Consider the following 19274-nt stretch of genomic DNA (forward strand, 5'->3'; position numbering starts at 1 on the left):
AAAAGCTAGCTCCAATAACATTTTGCAAGAATTTGTTTAGTAAGTAGTATGCCTACGTGCTATTGGAGATTGTTAAGATCCCCGGAATTGATCAGCACACAATACAATCAACACAACAGTAGGGTTACCATACCTCCTCTTTGTTCAGGTTTTTGAAAATGTCCTCCGAGGACGCCTAAATGTCCTCCTTTTTGGACATTCGTCCTCCTTTACAGCTTTTAGGGGTAAGATAGAGGGTAGATTCGAGTGAAAATGTGCATAAATGACGCTATAAGAAATTCGTTGTTCGAACGAAAGTGACGACCTTATTTACCATTTTTTCTGAATTATAGTCCAATATTCCAAGTCTGAAAATTTTGAAAAAGTGTCCTCCTTTCCCGATTCCAAAATATGGTAACCCTGCATAATAGTGAACTGGTTACCGTAAACGCACCTCCGTAAATATATGTATCTACCCCGACGCACAGCCAACAGAAAAATAGGAGGGGTTTGAAAATTTTCCAAATGTTGTGGGGTATCATCAATTTACATCCGTAAATGCCGAATCATATAGGGGTCAGATAAACTTCCTGGTGTTGACGAACTGATGCGTGCGATATATATATATGCCGCCCTAAACTGCACTTTTGCAGCATACTAAAAGAACTTGAAATAACATAAATATGTAATTTCATTTGTAACGAGTCCGGATGTGCTATCAATTATCGAGTCGACGATCTCCGTTGAATACATGTTCAGCAACTGTAAAGAGTTTTTCAAAAGTGAGTCTATTCCCCACCAGAAATCCCTAAATTCCCCACCAGTGGGGAATTCCCCACCATACGGGAACCACTGATCTAGGCCGATGTTTTCACCCATTTTCGGTTAGAGCAGTGGTTCCCAAACGGTGGGGAATTCCCCACTGGTGGGGAATTTCGGGATTTCTGGTGGGGAATACACTCACTTCTGAAAATAATCTTTACAGTTCTCCTTTATTAAAGTTCGTTTAGAAATGCCGAGCGATATCTCTAATATTCCTTAGTTCATTCACAATTCAGCGATTCATGTTATCAGTGCCTCCGATTCGCAAGAATCACCTGGATAGCGACACATGACGTCCAGCAACTGTTTTTATTCATTTGTACACCATCATCGGTCACGAAACGTAGTAATAGAAAATACCCTGATTCGTTGTAATAAGAGCTCATATTGCTGAACATGTACTCGAGAGAAATCATGGACTCGCTAATTAATAGCACGTCCACTCGTCCAGGCTCGTTACAAATGAAATTAGATATTTATTTAGTTTCAAGTTCTTTTAATAGCATGCGAAAGTGAAGTTTACGGCAGCATATATGTATATCAAACACATGAGCTCGTCAACAGCAGGAAGTTTATCTGACCCATGTATTATTCGGCATTTACGTATGCAAATTAATGCTACCCCGCAACATTTGGAAAATTTTCAAGCCACTCCTATTTTTCTGTTGGCTGCGCGCCAGGGTGGATGCATATATTTAAGGAGTCGCGTTTACGGTTACCATTTTACGGCTATGCAGTTATCAATTCCGGGATCTTAACAATCCCCAATATCACGTATTTACTGAGCAAAGTCTTGCAAAATTTTATAAGAGGTAGCATTTTTATAGGGTTGATATACAGATTTTAGGTGGGGAATGAAGGCTCGGAAGTGGGTAATTAAGATAAAAAGGTTGGGAACCACTGGGTGAGAGGATGCAATCATCCTAGGATATTTCACAAACATATTTGATGCAAACTGCAGGATACGGCAAGAACAAAAATCATGGCATTTATTATCAGCTATAGGTCCATGCGAATGCCCTATTCAGCTTATCCAGTGTAACCTGAAACTCCTATAGCTTACGCTCGATAATTTGGATCAAGATGAAGGCATAGCAGGCCAAATGATGAAGATTTTGAAATCGAAGTTAATTCAGAACGTAGAGTAGTCCATCAACACGAGTTATTGATCTGACATAAGCTTTGGGTCTTGGAATAAAATCTTCGTAACTTTTACCATCCCTATGAAGTGAGAAAAGATTAGGCTATTCGGCAAGGTAGGGAAAGTATCTGACTTTCTATCAGGAGAAACAGCCTTTTCTTCGTAGGCCTACTTTCGGTAGCTTTGCGTATTGCGGTGATGCTGGCATTGGCATGATACCGTTACCATGGATTACTGGAGTAGTTAGGAATCCCGATTTACAAGTCAAGTGAATGGCAAAATCATCTACATCCAGTACTGTTGGGCTGCTCTGAGAGTCTTCTGAACCCAGAAACAATTAGGCAGTGAGAGACCCAAATATCAGTTGTGGCTTCATGAGGAACGACAATAACTCTGCCACTGTGCGGTTGTATGAGCGCATAACCTCATTCTAGTCCGTTTCTGGGCCACGGATGTAACAGCGAAAGAGGAAATTCAACCGACATTGTAAGTTATTTCAAACGAAACCAGCAACATATTTTCGCGACGATGCCAGGCTTATCTTTGTTTGGTTTTGGATTTACAACATGCTGTCACAGCGATGTAGGGATCTCTCGAGTGATAGGAAGTTGCCATCCTGAAGATCCTGACCAAACTTTTTGTTGTTGTTTGTGGTTTTTATGGTGTTTTTCGACTACAATGGTTATTTTCACTAGGTCGATATTCGTATCTGCCGTCTTGTAGCACGGCCCACTTCTAGGAAATTGAGACCGCATACACGGATCGGATGGCGAGGGACCAAAGATATTGATTTTATCGTAGTATTCTGTCATTCCAGACTTGCACAAACTACTTCATTTTCAAAATGCGCCTGCAGAAATATACTCACTTTTTAAAATTCACAACTAAAACTTTCCACTTTCCAAATTCACAACTAAGACATCGTTTACATGCATTGACTTATTCCCGCCTACAGCACAAAATGAGATGTTCGCCAAAATGGACATTTTTTGGTGTACCAAAATTTTAAAATTACATAGTTTTCGCTAGGTTCATGTGAGCTGACAGCGAAGATTTTTGTGTGAGATTGTATAAATCTATAACCAGAACTAGAACTACTCACTTTTTAAAACTTAAAACTAGAACTAGAACTAATGACCTTTAAAAACCTGCAACCAACTAAAACACAACTGTAACTAGATCAGTGGTTCTTGATCGTTGTTCCCACGAACCCCAGGGGTTCCTTGAGTCAGTCTCAAGGGATCCCCGGAGGTCATGACATACACTAAGGTCATACATATGATTTGTGATGACACGCGCGTTTGCGCCATCATTGGTTGGTGGCAAATAGGGGATGATTTGCTCAGCGGATCAAATTTGCGAAATCAGCTCTCTTTGTCACGTAACAATGATCGCAAAATTTAGATATCACTAAATTTCAGAACTAGTCTTTCACGACGTGAATGCCCTGGATAGAGTAATCGTCCAGCGAACGACGTCTCAACCGAAATATTCCGAACTGCCACTGACCGAAATAGTCGGTTGTATCGACGCAACAAGCAAGATGATGTCTTCGCAACATTCCCACCGGGAATCGATATCTAAAAGAGTACGAAGAGCAACGAGAAAAACGTCGGTTATGGAGCTGATAACCGAATACAAGGGAAAGATTAAGATGAAAGGTTGGTGCGATAGATCCGCTGAATTCCAGTGTTAAGTATCCGTGATATCAATGCCTATGTGAGAAAAATACATATTCATAAATGTCGTTTTCGTGGTGCTTCAACATTTGTGGCCATTTATCAGGTAACCTTGCTTGTTTCTCAATCTACCGACTTGTAGCACTGTCCAGTGTCCAGTTCTACTTTAGTCCACTACTAGACACTACACATCGCAGAGCACATGTAGGCTTTTCAGGAGACGGGTTTATTGTTGTTGTGTATTAAATGAATTTACTGAAACGTTGCAGAGCTTATCAACTATCACTTTTGGCCTTTGGCGCACTACGGTCAAAGAGGGTGTACGTACAATGTCGTAAAACTGTCTCTCATTACACGAAAGCCTGCATTGCCAGATTTGTCAAGACACTCGCCAAATTGCACTATGTATAGGCCGGGCAAGGTATCTGGAATGGAATGGGATATTTCCATACTCCATACCTGCCTTAATCGCTCCATGCCATTCTTTCAATTTTGCATACCGTAGCAACATTCTTCCATATCAGATTTGATACCTTTTCCATACTTTCGCAGTTGCCCAACCTCTCAGATTATATTGTATTTTTAGTTTATAAACATTTTCCGGTGTTCGGCGTTCCAAATGTCTATATATGTTCGAATACAATCTTACATCGCTGCAATCACACTGGGATTTTGCGACGGCGGATCAAATGTCCGACCCCGCCAATGTGTGGGTCATACTCATTAGCTTCGTTTGGCAACATCCGGGTGTCCATTCTTTTATCAATGATAATCAGATGTCATGAAGTTACAATGCCTGTTGAAGGCCGGCGTGGCGTAACGTCACTCCGAGACAAGTCAATTTTTTTTGAATTAGAATCATGTTCATATCAATTAGATATTGTGTGATGATCATCCGAGCAAAGTGCAGGTTCAACAAATTGATATAAATGTTCATGTATCAGCTGCATTCAAAGCGTCGACCGGTGTGGGTGATTATGAGTCGCAATATGAGATATGAACATAGACCTGTCGGTTAACGATTTTCTGCGAGGTATGCAATCGATTTGATAAATCGAAGTTGGGTCATCCTCATAGTTCTGGCAAAATTGCCAAAGTATGGAAGTATGGAAAGAAATATCCATACCATACTTGGAAATTTCCTTAATTCATACGGTAATTGAGTTTCATACCAAACTACAGTTCCAAACCAAGCCATACAATGCCCTGCATAAGTGCATATATGCGGTTGGATATCAATGAAGATGTGGATATTGTCAACAAGCATGATGCTAGTAAATCCGAAACTTTTATTGACTTTAGCTTTGCTCGCTCTGTCATGAGATTTTATGTTGTGTTATTTCCGAGCAGTTGAACTTTCATATCGACTGCGCTAATAGTCATTAAGCGTGATGCATTAAAGCTATGATATGCTGGGTTATGCTATTAAATCACTGCACAATGTACATTTTCATAATTTCATTTCTCCAACGAATTCGTTTAATTCACACCCTACGCCTTGCCGAGACACTGTGCTTAGATTTAAGTGGAAAGAACGGCCAACCCGTGGCCTGCGGGGTGATTCTCGGAATTAGTAATATTATCAAAAATGCATTGCCCAGATTGTGCACTTGCAAGACCAACCCAAAATTTGATTAGTCTGGCCGCGGCACTTGGGATGCGACGACTAAAATACCAGTTCCGACGCACTGGCAGATCCATGGGCCAGCAGTAACATTTTTGGTAGATCGTCGTACATTACAATAAAGCGGAATATTGTGCGGTAGATTTATCTAAAGTACAAATTTTATTCCCCCTTACTGCAATATGATGTCACTCGATTTCTTGCATTTAATATATTGTCACCCCCTCCTGAAAATGAAAGAACGCCTGCGATGTACCAGATTCAGTCTAGCTGTATTCGCAATTACGAGAGAAAGTGTCGTCCAACATGCGACCTTGCGTGCAGAAAGACCGTCGACGATGAAACCTAGGTACAAAATGATTGACGCATGTCGGCCGAAGCTTTCGATATCGATATGTCCAGGCGCCGAATAGTTCAATCCTTGCGAACTTTTCCTAGCGATATACAGCAGACCCGCAATATACTCAAGTAACAAAATTATTGACCTATAAACTTTGACCCGCGCGCTGGTTCGTCAATTGCATGTGGCCCTCTGGCCGAAAAGGTTGGCCACCCCTGATTCAAGTCGTTAGGGATAGTAAAAGTAGCAAGTCAGTTCCCATTACGCTTTTGATTTGAAATCGACAATTATGAAACGTAGAAGGTAGCTTGGCCTTAATTTAGAATTATAGCAAAATAGTTTGTGGTTAGAAGTCGTGTTGTCTCAATCCCTTCATCGGCGTTAAGCAACCCTAGTCAAAGACATTAACGTGATACATAATAATTTAAAGAGTATTAAAGGAAACGGCATTTCAATGCAAATTGTATTAAAGAATTTCCAATCGAGGTAATGCTTCGAGCGTCGGGGTCGACTCCAGAGTAGGGCTGGGCGAAATCGAGTACCTGAGTTAGTCGATTCTGAATCAAGTATTAGGTTTCGAGTCGAATCGATAATTCGAGTATCGCACATTGTGACGCCATAAAAGTATGGATGCTGTGGAAAGTTCAAATATGTTTTATTCGTTCAAACAGAAAGTGATGATTGTTCTGTAGTTTTGCCAACACGCAGTCTTCACGACTTCACCACATAAATGTCATTTCCACTAGCGTGCGCACTACACACGGTGGGCAGCTTTGTATTAGGCCCTACTGTTCCGTGTTTGTTGGTTGTATTCATGGTGCTTGTCGACGACCATGTTCACATTGTTCAGTGATATCCCGGATATAACCCCATTAACGATGATTCACGCACGCTTCGACAGTATCAGGGTGCGCGAATTCCGTGTGTTAGATGCATGCATTGACTTATATAGGGTACGCGGAGTCAGCAAGTGGTAGGGGCTTAGAAAATATTCGTCCTCTCCAAAGGTGTAGGAAAAAGTGGTAATCTATATGAAAAAACATGCTGTACAATATTATTTTAAGAATGCCGTACGTACAGGAATTAATTTCAGATGGTGATTGTAACACGTACTTACCATACATATTCGTGGGAATCCCTAAGTATGGAAACCTCAAGTTAGTGTAATCGAACCTAAAGATAAATTAGCCATTATCTCACTAATAACGAATCCTTTTGTTGACGGCACCTTTCGTTATATTTTACATTGTTCAGACCGCCAGCAACACACTTTTCAACAACGGAATGGTGAAACCTGCGAGGAAAATGACCGCATAATTGCCGAGCTGAGGATGTATAACTCCCGGCTTCGTAAAGCCTTTAACGAGTCCTTGCAGACTGACAAATACATATTGAACGAAACACTTTACGGCAGGAAGCGACTGTCGTTGGCGATGCGAAGGCGATCTGTGGAGGTAGACGGATTTATTGCAGATGAACTATATTTTGTGTAGTAGGATGTGGGAACCCCCGCGAAAGCAGATCTATAGAGCGTGACTTCCAAATGGGGTATCGTATATCTGACCTTCAAATCCAAGTCGGAAATAACGGTATGGCCCATATTCGTTTTCAAGTTACTTCTGTGAAATATCGATTGCGGAAATATATAGGCCTACGTCTAGGGCTGCGTTTAAAACAAAAATCAATTAAAAACAAACATGTTTAAAACAAGGCCCTAATTTAAAACATGTTTTTAAGCCTCGACGTCACGAATATTCCATTGTGACGTCCTAATGGTTTGACATTGACAATTGAAAATATAGGGTAAATATAACTCATTTGACGAAATATCTGCGTAGGCTATTTTAACTGTTGAACCGACTATTTTGAGGGCTCCAACCATCCCATGTCGATATACGACGGCTAAATCGGGTGGTAATTGTCCGTAGGCTCATACGAAATGTTTTTTGGAAAGTATTTACACAATTATGGCATAATTTTACAGCTTGAAAAAGCACAAATTTATTTTGAAAAGGTCACTGTAACACTGTTTAAAACATGTCTTGTACAAAGTGTTTTAAAACACCGTTTGTTTTAAATGCAACCTTATCTACGTCAATAACGTTTTAATGTTGCAAGATGCAACGGAGGTAAATATTTTATTGGATCGGGCATTTTCTCATAAGGAGCGGTTGGTGCCGGTTAGCACAATTTATTGTCAATCAATGTGGAAATTTCTTTGTATTTTCAATCCGGATGGAAACAGTAATGAACGGTGATAGCGCAGTGGTAACGATAAGTGCCTACTACGCCGGCGGACGGGGTACGATTCCCATCGGAGGTTCATCTGGCCTCTTCTTCCCCCGCTGTCGCCGTTCTTACGGCGACAAAAAAGCCCAGAAAAAAGACCCGAAGAAAGAAAGCACTCACAAAGAATGGAAAGAACTAGTTGAAAGGACCGCGGCTTCAAAAAAGATCAACATCGAAAAGAACTGTGACATCGGGCACTCTAGGCCGAGGTGGATGTTAAAGTAAAGGATCGCTACTGATGCGTGTCGTTCGGCATCTTCCTATCTGTTCATTATATCGCATTGTGTCTTATCGCATTGTACATGGTGTGTAACTTGTTCAGATGAAAATTAAACCCAATGATTGTTGTTGTTGTTGTTGGCTGGAATCCGGAGATAAAAAAAAACAGTAAGGAGATCCAACTCCAACTTTGGGTTGTAAGCACAATTCTTGTGGTATCCGTTAGATGTCGACGTAAAGTGGCATTCTATTGTTTCCAATCTGGATTGAAAGATACAGAGATCATTTTAATAAACAGCTAGGACACCCAAATCCAAGGTAGGGTTGTCAGCACCGTTTCAACGATGTCTTTTAGATATCGGCATGCAGAGTAACATATTCTACAGTATCTGGAATGTAATGAATCACAAATAGTTACTTTTCGCATCACCGCGAGTCGACCCCGCCGCATACGCTCGAAAGATGACCTCAGTTGGGAACATTGTATAAAATTCCACAATACGATGTGCAATGAAATGCTGTTTACTTTATTACTCTTTAAATAAGATAAATAAGATAAACTATATTATATGTACCCCGATTGATTGAGTTTGTGGTTTAATGGTGCGACTCGATCCGTACACTCTTAGCGAAAGAGTGTATTTCCACCCCTGATATACGGGTGTGAATATACACCCATGGCACACGAAACCAGAACCTACCTCAGACTTATACCTCGATATAAATCACGTAGATTTTAATCGAAATTAGGATTTATGACCGTGATATAATTCTGAGTTAGTAGGTTCTGTTTTCGTGTGCCACAATTTTCGGCCCTTTGGGTGTGAACGTACACTGTTTTGGCTAAGACTGTAGCATGAGACACGCTCGTTGATAAAATATCTGAGATTAAGTTGATGACTTTGAATGGTATTTTGTGTTGCATTAAATTTCCAAAAAAACAAGTGTCGTTTTCAGATCAGCAAAATACTAAATTTAAGTCCAGTTGATGGGCTAACGTCGTTAGTAAAAACCATTAGTGGGCCTGGTCAATCCTTCTGATAATGTGACAAACATGGCCATGGCTGGGGAGATAGCGTAGTGGTGAGCGTCGGCGTTCGATTCCCGTCATCGGAGGTTATTCCGGGCTCCTCGCCCCACGTGTCGCTGTTCTTGCGGCGACAAAAAAGCCCACAAAAAAGTCCCGTTAGAGAAAGAAAAAGAGAAAGGAATAGCTGCTAGAAAGGGTTGACGATAAAGAATAACATCGAGCACTAGGTCGAGTTGGATGCCAGTTCAAGAGACCCCCACTTGTTCCACTCTATCTGTTCATTACATCGCATTGTGTGTATTGTATATCGCATCGTACATTGTGTGTGTGTCTTGGGCCGATGAAAATATAATCTGACGATTGATTGATTGACGTACTAAGAGAAGTCTAGGCCATGTGCCCCGACGTAATTTTTATCCTGTCTGCACACCCCACAATGTTATCACATTGCCAGTGAAATTTGAGGAAAAAGTTTTTTTTTGGAACAGCCCTAGTATCCGAGCAGCATTGACAACGTTGTTTCCTCGCCCGTTACAGTTTGCTATCAAAGACCTGGACAACACGGTGTGCAATCTGAAACGTAAACATAACGCTATGAAGTACCAGAGGACGGCGTTGCAGCAGAAGAAAGAAAAGTTACTGGACGAGGCAGAGATTGCGAGAAATACGAAACCGGTGGAAGTGCCCGTTGATGTGAAAAAGGTGACTGAGATGCAATTGTGAGCATGGCGATTATTAGTTATCATGTAGGCGGAAATGGCTTTTTCGGCAACGTTGCCATATTTCCTCAATACGCATGATTATAATTTTATCCGAAAATTAATAAGGTATAGTCTGATAAATTTACGGACCAACTTTTGAAATCAATATATTCATTTGATGTGGATATCTAGTACACTCTACAGTGATATATCACCTATTTTAATAAGGTTTTACTGCTATACGTCTTAAATACCCTTTTACTACTTCCAGACAGTCGCACAACTGCAAAACTCCATCAATACAATCGACATGAAGTTGATTTCGGGAGCACAGATGCGGATCCTATACAACAGAATAAAGCAAACCGTAGAAGTAAGTGTGCCGCCTGTAGAATCGGTGAATAACTCAAGAAGACAAGAAATTGACTCGTGTTCCTCTGTCATGGCGAATGCCGGAGTTGGTGCTAGTCCAGCGAGTGTTAGTGCTGATCGATTCACTTTTGATGACTCTGGTCAATAGGGACGACTTTTGATTTCCTTGGTTTACGTTCTGTTTTCCTCCGACCCTGACCACGTGTACGATGGGGTTGTTCAGGATTGATCAACATTCTTTGTTTCAGTCACCTTCCTATGTCATATACCTTAAAACCAGGGTTGTAACCAAGTCACATGGTTCCGAGTCACGAGTCAATTTTACTTTTGTGGTTTTGACTCGAGTCAAGTCGAGTCATTTTCAATTCATCACCGAGTCGAGTCCGAGTCCAAGTCACCGTTCAAAGGGTCAAGTCCGAGTCATAGTGTTATGACTCGAGTCGAGTCCAAGTCACAGCATTGAAGTCATGTTCAACCCATGTTTTCAATGCTGCTTGGGTGATATCGAATTCCTTGCTTGCCAAGCATGCTTATTTTGTCCCTATCAGAGTCTTGGCACATGTATATTTAGGCAGATTACGGACAGTTCCTGGCCTCATCTACCGATCCTACAGATAGAGGAGACAGGCCGACAATATCATAACTTGACTAAACTTAGAACTTATCTGTCTTGTCACAAATAAAAGCATTCAGTTTTTATTACGAGCACATCGACGACAGCTCACAAATAGCTGATTGAGAACCAACGAATTCATGTCTACATACTATCAGATACAGAACCTACTAATTCACGTCTACGTATCTGGTGATAGAGAATCAACAGATGCATGTTTGTAGAGATATTTTCACCGGGCCAGCATGCTGTAAAAGCGTGCATGCAGCTATGTGCACTGTGTAGTGACAAAAGAACAGCTGCCTTTTTATACTACCAAAGGTTTTCCCAATTGCATTACAGACTACATCGCAATTACATTATTGGAGAAATAATTGTACAACGGGGCTGCTAAAGAACATTCTTTTGAATTTTCCGGCTTCTTCTCATAATTGTTAGATTGCCTAAAAAAACTCAAATTTGACACATTTCTAACCGGCAGAAAGCAATGCTATGTGAGAAAATTTTAGATTAATTACGAATAAAGATTTTCGAATTTTGATAATTTAATAATTTCGAATCATGATATTGTTAGACTGTTTGAAAATATGATTCATAACAAATTTGGCTCGATTCCAATTGGAAGAATCGAAGTTATTTAAGTAGGATAAAGTAGTAGCAAATTTGGCTCAATTCCAACTAGAAAAAGCGAATTAATTAGAGTGGAATATTTTGGATATGAAAAAATAGTCGACTTACTACTAGTATGTTATTATGTTATATGAAAGAATTTCTCACTAAAAATACTCCATTAATTTTCAAATTCAAAATTTTCTCCTCGCATATCATTGATTCTACTTTCTAAAATTTAGCCAGATACAGTGTTCTTTTAATGCAACGTCAAAATTTTATCAAGTAGCCATCCAGTAAAATAAAACAGAAGTTCTTTTTGAACAGCCCCGCAGACCTATTGTACAAACATCGCACAACATTAGTCATTCATTATTACTCACGTGCACAATGCACATACCTAACAAAACGTCAAATGGACGGAGTGTATTGTGTGTTTTCACAGACGGCAGATCAAATCAATGTTGAGTTACACTTCAAAAATACCAAAGTGGAAAAGAGATCCTCAAATATATTAAATCGGCATACCCTTGGAATAAATACACATCTTACACGTTGCACTGGTGCACTAAGTGCAGGAATTGACAAGCATTTTTGAACCTCAGTTAAGAGCATTGGATACTCATTCTTTCTAGTCACCCTAAAATGCAAAGAATCATCGCCCTCAAATCTACACATGGGCTTATCAGTCTCTTCCAAGTACTTGACCATCTGAGTCATTGCATTGACTCTAACTTAACTTTGCTTCGATTATTTGCTTGTATAATTGAAAAGTCTTGAGTACTTTGATTGCGGAGGATTTATTACCTCTTCATCACTGAATGATTTTGTGCAATGCATTGCTACTATGTACCATTGCCTGATGTTTTTACGGCGGCATATCTTGTTGTTGTTGTATAAGTGTAATATTGGTCGACTGCTAATGGTCTTTTGCACCAGATCTATGATGCGAGTATCATATATCATTTTATGTCTTTATAACTCTCGGCCGGTTAGTAGGGCATATTCTATGAGAGTGCCCATGGTAAGAGGATTGACCAGTAATGTTTCCAAGCGGAAAGGAAAGGCGTTTCTAATTTGGTCTCGCAGATACTGTCGAGAGCCTTCATACTTGGTGCAGTGAATGACGAAATGCTCAACGGTTTCAGGTACGCCGCAGTTTTCGCACTGTCCAGTATCGTGAATTCCTAATCTATGCAGATGAGAGTTCAGTTTGCAATGACCGGTTTGCAGACGGATAAGTATAGCGTAGGCTCTTCTTGGCAATGATAGCACCCGGGCATGGATACTCGTGGCTCGGAACAAATTAGGGTAAAAGGAATTCTCTGCATTGCTGAAAAACTCTGATTTCCATTTGGACTCGCAATGCTCTTGAATGAGGGACTGGCACTCCCTCGCTGTAATCTCAATGGTGCTGCTGTGAGTATGCTCGGATGCCGCTTGTTTTGCCAGCTTGTCAACAGTCTCGTTACCGCTGATCCCCTTGTGACTTGGGACCCAAATTAACGTAACTGAGATGGCATTGGAAGATAATACATCACATCTTTCGGCAATTTCCCGAATTATTTCGTTTTCTGTGTGGCTATTTTCGATGGCCGCCAAGGCACTAAGACTGTCCGAGAGAATAAGCAGATCGGCTGATTGTGGGCACTGCTCGACTGCCCAAGACAATCCTTCTCGAATTGCAATCAACTCCGCAGAAAAAATCGAAATTCTTCTGTCTAACGTGAACTTACCAACTTCCCCTAAATCCTGAACATAATATGCTGCGCCACACGTTTCCTTTGATTTTGACCCATCAGTAAATATCTTCGTTTAGTTTTGAAAATGATGACAGATATATTCCTTGCATTCGATCTGAATTTGGAGAGGATTCTCCATTTGCTGTGTGAGTACACACATATGAGTATCTACGACACAGTTTACAACCGACCACGGAGCTATTGGGCACGTTTTACGAATGGTGATTTCCTCGAACAATGGCAGTCGTGACAGCATATTGAAAGTACAGAAAAGCGAAGAATCCGGGAATATCTCAGGCCAAGAGTCCTCAATAATGCGGGAGCGAATATTTTCATTGTTGGCGGCAATTTTACATCTAACTACTGCGCATGCACGCAAATGGCGTATGTGTACTGGTAATTCCCTGCACGAGTGCAAAAGTGCATGGACGGGAGTGCTTCCCATTGCCCCGCTGCATATTCGCAATGGCTTGTTTTGAATTTTTCGAATTGTTCCGAGTACATATTTTGGAGATAAGAGGTATGCTTCAAAGCCATATTCGAAGACGGAGCGGATAAGTGCTCTATACAATGAGAGAAGACTTGATTTTGAGGCACCCCATTGTGTGCCGCACAGCAGACGAAGTATGTTCAAGCGTTTGTTGCATTTATTCACTACAGAGATCGAGTGTTGTCTGTAAGATAGTCGTGAATCAAAAATGATTCCTAGATATCTGTAGTTCTTTTTAACCGGCAGCAGACAGTTCGACACTGACAGCTGAACCGGTGGTGTTTTGCGTTTCCTGGTGAATAAAACAGCCGCTGATTTTTCGACATTTATTTTGAAACCCCACTCGTCACACCATTTAGATACTTCGTTCAAGGATTTCTGTACGTCAGATAAAAGCGTATTCATAACCAGTCCGGATTCCCAAAGACAAATATCATCTGCGAATAGGTTGATATTGGAAGTAATGTTTTCTGGCAGAGCGTTCATCATGACCGTGAAGAGTAGGGGGGAAAGCACGCTGCCCTGTGGGGTACCATTTTCGATGGAAAATGTAGACCCTAGTCTAACTTGCATGTTTCGTTCGGATAGGAAAGAGTCTATCCATCTTATGATATTTTCCGAGAATCCCATTTTCACCAGTTTTGCTAACATCCCACCGCGCCACATGCGATCGTAGGCTTTCTCTAAATCTAGAAAGACGGCAACGGCAGATCGCCTATTCCATAGGGCTTTTTACACGTCGTCATGGAGTGACAAGATCGAGTCTCTGGACGATCGATTGGTTCGAAAGCGGCTCTGTGCCGGGTGAAGCAATTTGTTCATTTCGAGCCAATAACGTAATCGATTACATATCATGCGTTCCATAATTTTGCAGAAGTTACTTGTCAGGGAAATCGGTCGATACGAGGCTGGATTACTTGGTTCTTTGTCGGCCTTGAGGAGTGGTATCACTATCGAATGTTTCCAGATTTTTGGGCACTTTCCTTCAGACCATAATGAGTTAATACACCTTAGGACATATTTTTTGCATTCGCTGGACAGGTTAGTGAACATGGGGTAACACAGTTTGTCCTGTCCTGGAGAAGAGCTTTTTCTATGTTTGAGTACCCGTGTTAACTCTGTGAGAGAAAATGGAGAGTTAATCTCCTCGTGAACGCTCGAATCGTTAAATGCTGGGACGATTATTTCGGATCTCACTAGTTCACGTCGGCGCTTAGTTGGTTCATCGATTGTGTCCCCGCTACTGATTGAGGCGAAATGTGCACCCATAGCGTCTGCTTTCATTCTGTTGTCGGTGATACCGATGCCGTCCGATTGAAGTGTGTGAATATGATTCCAGGATATGTTACCGCTCATGGAGCGTATGGCTCGCCAGACCCGTGTTAATTTGGTGTTGCTGTCACATGAAGTACAGAAATCTTGCCAATGAGATTTTTTCGCTTGAAGCACTACTTTTCTTGCTTCTGCACGACGTCGCTTGAAAGCTATAACGTCGTCTGTTCGGAAGCTGCGTTTCATTTTGCAATATGCGGCTCGTTCAAGTCTAATTGCCTTGGAGCATTCCTTGGTCCACCATGGTATGCTCTGTTTTACTACTGGCCTGGTTAGAGGGATGCTGTCAGATGCTGACGATATTATTGCGTCGGTAATAGCCTCCACTGTACAGTCACCAGACTCCTCAATCATTGCGAAGTATGTGCCACTTGCTTTTCTAAATTTTTCCCACTTGGCCCTGTGGAGTGACCACGATGTGAAATGTCCTTCTGTCGAATCGGATCTGCGCACATTTACTGTCGTTGCAATAATGTAGTGGTCACGGCCCAGTAGGTGGTCCGAGACCGTTGTTGACATCTTGTGTGCTACATCTTTCGATGCAAGGCTCAAGTCCAGTCAAGATGTAGATCCAGGATCTGGCATCGCAATATTTAACCTCGTTGGTTTATCTGTGTTCAACACTACCAAATCCATTGAACTAATAGCGAAGTGAAGATGGCGTCCGTTTCCATTCATACGTTGGCTTCCCCACGTAGGATGATGTGCGTTAAAATCGCCTAGCACTATAGTTTTTGTGTCGCATTTTGAAAACAACCGCTCTACCATTGAACGCGATATTTGACGGTTTGGCGGGATGTAAACGTTTATAATTGTCAATCCCGCCGTTTGTATTGCTTGTGCCTCAATGGGCCCCGGCGGCATATCTGATATCAGACGAGTGCAACGAAAGGAGTGGTGACAAATAGCGATATCGGCAGAATTCGTCAGAATCGTTGATCTAGCCATTACGATTCGCAAATTTCTTCGTCTTCAAGTCATATAAATTAAGCCGAGTCAATGACTTGGGCCGAGTCATGCGTAATGACTCGAGTACAAGTCGAGTCAATCCAAATATTGACTCGAGTCGAGTCGAGTCATTTTCCCATTTCCAGAAAATGACTCGAGTCAAGTCGAGTCACAAAAAAATCGTGACTCGAGTCTGACTCGAGTCGAGTCATGACTCGAGTCATTACAACCCTGCTTAAAACCGTTTGTTCGCCAGCAAAAACGACCTGACCACAACCTGACCTATCGATCTCGCCTTCCATGACATGCCACCCCATTTTTGTCACTTGCGTTTTTCTATACTATCTTCTTTTACTTTTCATTCTGTGTGCATGCCTCCTCTTTACATCGCATATGCCAATGGTGGGTGTCTGATTCCATAGACTACCCCAAATCGCTTCCTATCTTGTCATTGCATCGCATTATGGTGGTGTATTGTACTGATAAACCAACTGTTAAACTGCTAATAAATCAATGATGATGAAAACGTTACTGGGTCTCGTCAGTGCAATGATTTTGCCGAAATAGTATACCGACGTTATGATGCGACGGAGTGCGGTCGAATCAACCTCATGCATTTGCCGAACCGCTTATTTTCTCAGCAACTGAATTCCTTCATTATCACTCTAATTTATTTCGAATACTGCATATTGCTCATGGATTTCTCCTGCCGGGTGCCTTTATTTTGTGCTAGGAAACTTATGAAAATTATGGAAACTTATGAAACTTATGAAAACTTATGAAACTTATGAAAACTTATGAAAACTTATGAAACTTATGAAAACTTATGAAACTTATGAAACTTATGAAAACTTATGAAAACTTATGAAACTTATGAAACTTAAGAAAACTTATGAAACTTATGAAGCTTATGAAAACTTATGAAAACTTATGAAACTTATGAAACTTATGAAAACTTATGAAAACTTATGAAAACTTATGAAAACTTATGAAACTTATGAAACTTATGAAAACTTATGAAACTTATGAAGCTTATGAAAACTTATGAAAACTTATGAAACTTATGAAACTTATGAAAACTTATGAAAATTGTGGAAACTTATGAAACTTATGAAAACTTATGAAACTTATGAAACTTATGAAAACTTATGAAAACTTATGAAAACTTATGAAAACTTATGAAACTTATGAAACTTATGAAAACTTATGAAACTTATAGAAACTTATGAATCTTATGGGAAATTATGAAACTTATAAAACATGAGGTAAATTAATTCAGATTCGAAGTTTATTGCGAGACCATTGCCTCGGTATTCGATACCAAATAGGGATTTTAAAATCATGATTGCAATAATGGCAATCAAGATTTACATAGACCAGTGGTTGCCAAAATCTTCAACCTCGCGGCACCCTCTGTAAATGGAAAATAGTCAGCGGCACCCTAGCATTATCGACCTTTTTTGGCTAGCAGCACACTGTAAACTACCGGAAGATTTGAGAGCACCGATAGACACGCGGAGGTGATCTTTGACGAAGCTATTTTACCTATTCGATGACCGCGAGTAGGCTTTGCCTTCTTGTACTATACTTGAAACCATGCGGTAACCAATAGCCAGCACGCCTAATAAGAGAATGGGGACTGTTCTGATTACAATATGAATTTATAAACTTGAACATCGACGACACTTCATTTCTTGATGGTAATTAGGAAGGCAATGAGGTTTTGAAAACCGCATTGTCTCACAGGCGCCAGTATGTCTGCGATCAATCAACGCATCGTACAAAACTGGATTAACCCTTCTCGGCACGCGATACGTCTGGTAAACCGAGTTCGCGTGGATATTGGTTGTCGGCATGACAGAAATTATATTTTTACAAATGAACATCACATCGAGACCGACGGATTATAATTTAGATTATTGATCGTTTTCTTTAGACTACAGTTATTTTAAGCATAATTTCAAATTTTCGCTGAATATATTCACAACGCCACCGCTGCAAAATGAATAGGTTGTGAATTCGAGTCAGGCTGAGGTCGACTCCAGTATTCCTACCCATACGTGTTTTGGGTTTATGTAGGCATGGACTCGTCGTACAAACCGAATAAGCGGTGTCTTGCGACGGCCCCGAACCATAATAGTCGGCGTATGAGGAACCATAATAAGGAATACCACTAGCCTGGTGTAAAATAACCAGACCACAGTAGTCGAACACCATTAATACCAACCTACTACGTTAGTGTGACCATTGACTGGTGTGTGTGACTGGCTGTCTCTTACGCTGATTTTGCAATTCACATATAGATACATTTGCACGTGTACTTGAGGTAGAATCGCAACGTCACCAGAGAGTTAACATGTAGTTATCAAAGCACCTCATTGCAATGTCCCCTCGCTTCAGATTTGTGCAAAATTTGCAACTTACCCCCGCGCGGCAGTAATCGAAGCAAGCAGACAGGTGTCATCATTTGCGGTATCATAGGTCAATAGTGGGAAGGATAGCAAACATTATTGTATTTTTTTGCAACAACGCTGCATGTTCGTCTTGGATTATGTCTTATCCTTGTACTGTGTGCGGACTGGATTTTTCAAAGTCCGATGAGTTCGTCGAATGCTACGAATGCAACAGATACTCTCACTGTTCTTGTGCGAAGATCGGTAACTTCAAGTGGAAAAGCCAGATTTTCATATGCCACTCTTGTATATTCTTCGAAGGCGGATTCAATTATCGATGGACATTGGAACACATTCGAGCCCATCCGGGACATTGTACAGCTATAAAACGAATACTTCGTTTGTATAATGTACCCGAGCCTGATCGGAGCATGCCAAACGAGGCTGCACTGGTGGATGATGTTTCATTGACGATTTTGAAGCAGTTTCATTATATTATCACCACGGATCACACGGTTTTGCGCGTTGATGGCGATGGGAATTGTTTTTATCGCGCAGTGTCGCTGGCCCTATACGGTACTGCGAAACACCACTTGCGCTTGAGGCTCCTGACTGCGCTCGAAATTATTGAGAATCCAAAATATTATGACGAAGACGCAGAGGGATTCGTAGACCTTATAGATGACATTCGAGTTGTGTCATCACCTTATGCCCTTCTGGTACAAAAAGCATGCATTCCGGGGCAATGGTCCGAGATGATGCATATTTACGCGTTGAGTGCAGCCCTTGGCTCCGCGATTCGCTCATATTATCCGCCAACATCGGAAAACGAATACTTGACAGAACCGTTCTCACGCAAATGTTGCGGCCGCGGTGTATCGAAATCTGCCAGACCTGTCGCGACTCTCATGTGGACACAAACGACTGTGCCTACGACAAGTTATCCATTTC

General features: G+C 41.1%; 1 protein-coding gene across 1 annotated transcript in view; it reads left to right on the forward strand.

Annotated features, from left to right (window-relative positions):
• Positions 1-3360: 3360 nt before the first annotated feature.
• LOC145443384 (uncharacterized) overlaps positions 3361-19274 on the forward strand; it is a 37145-nt gene continuing 21231 nt past the window's right edge. The window contains exons 1-4 of the mRNA XM_080321360.1: positions 3361-3603; positions 6840-7039; positions 9661-9825; positions 10096-10197. Coding sequence (XP_080177486.1) covers positions 3486-3603; positions 6840-7039; positions 9661-9825; positions 10096-10197 — 585 coding nt within the window. The 5' untranslated portion in view covers positions 3361-3485. The remainder of the gene's footprint in view (positions 3604-6839; positions 7040-9660; positions 9826-10095; positions 10198-19274) is intronic.

This window comes from Botryllus schlosseri, chromosome 7 (genome assembly GCF_051294905.1).
Source record: "Botryllus schlosseri isolate E-star chromosome 7, Bs_hap1, whole genome shotgun sequence".
Lineage (NCBI taxonomy): Eukaryota > Metazoa > Chordata > Ascidiacea > Stolidobranchia > Styelidae > Botryllus > Botryllus schlosseri.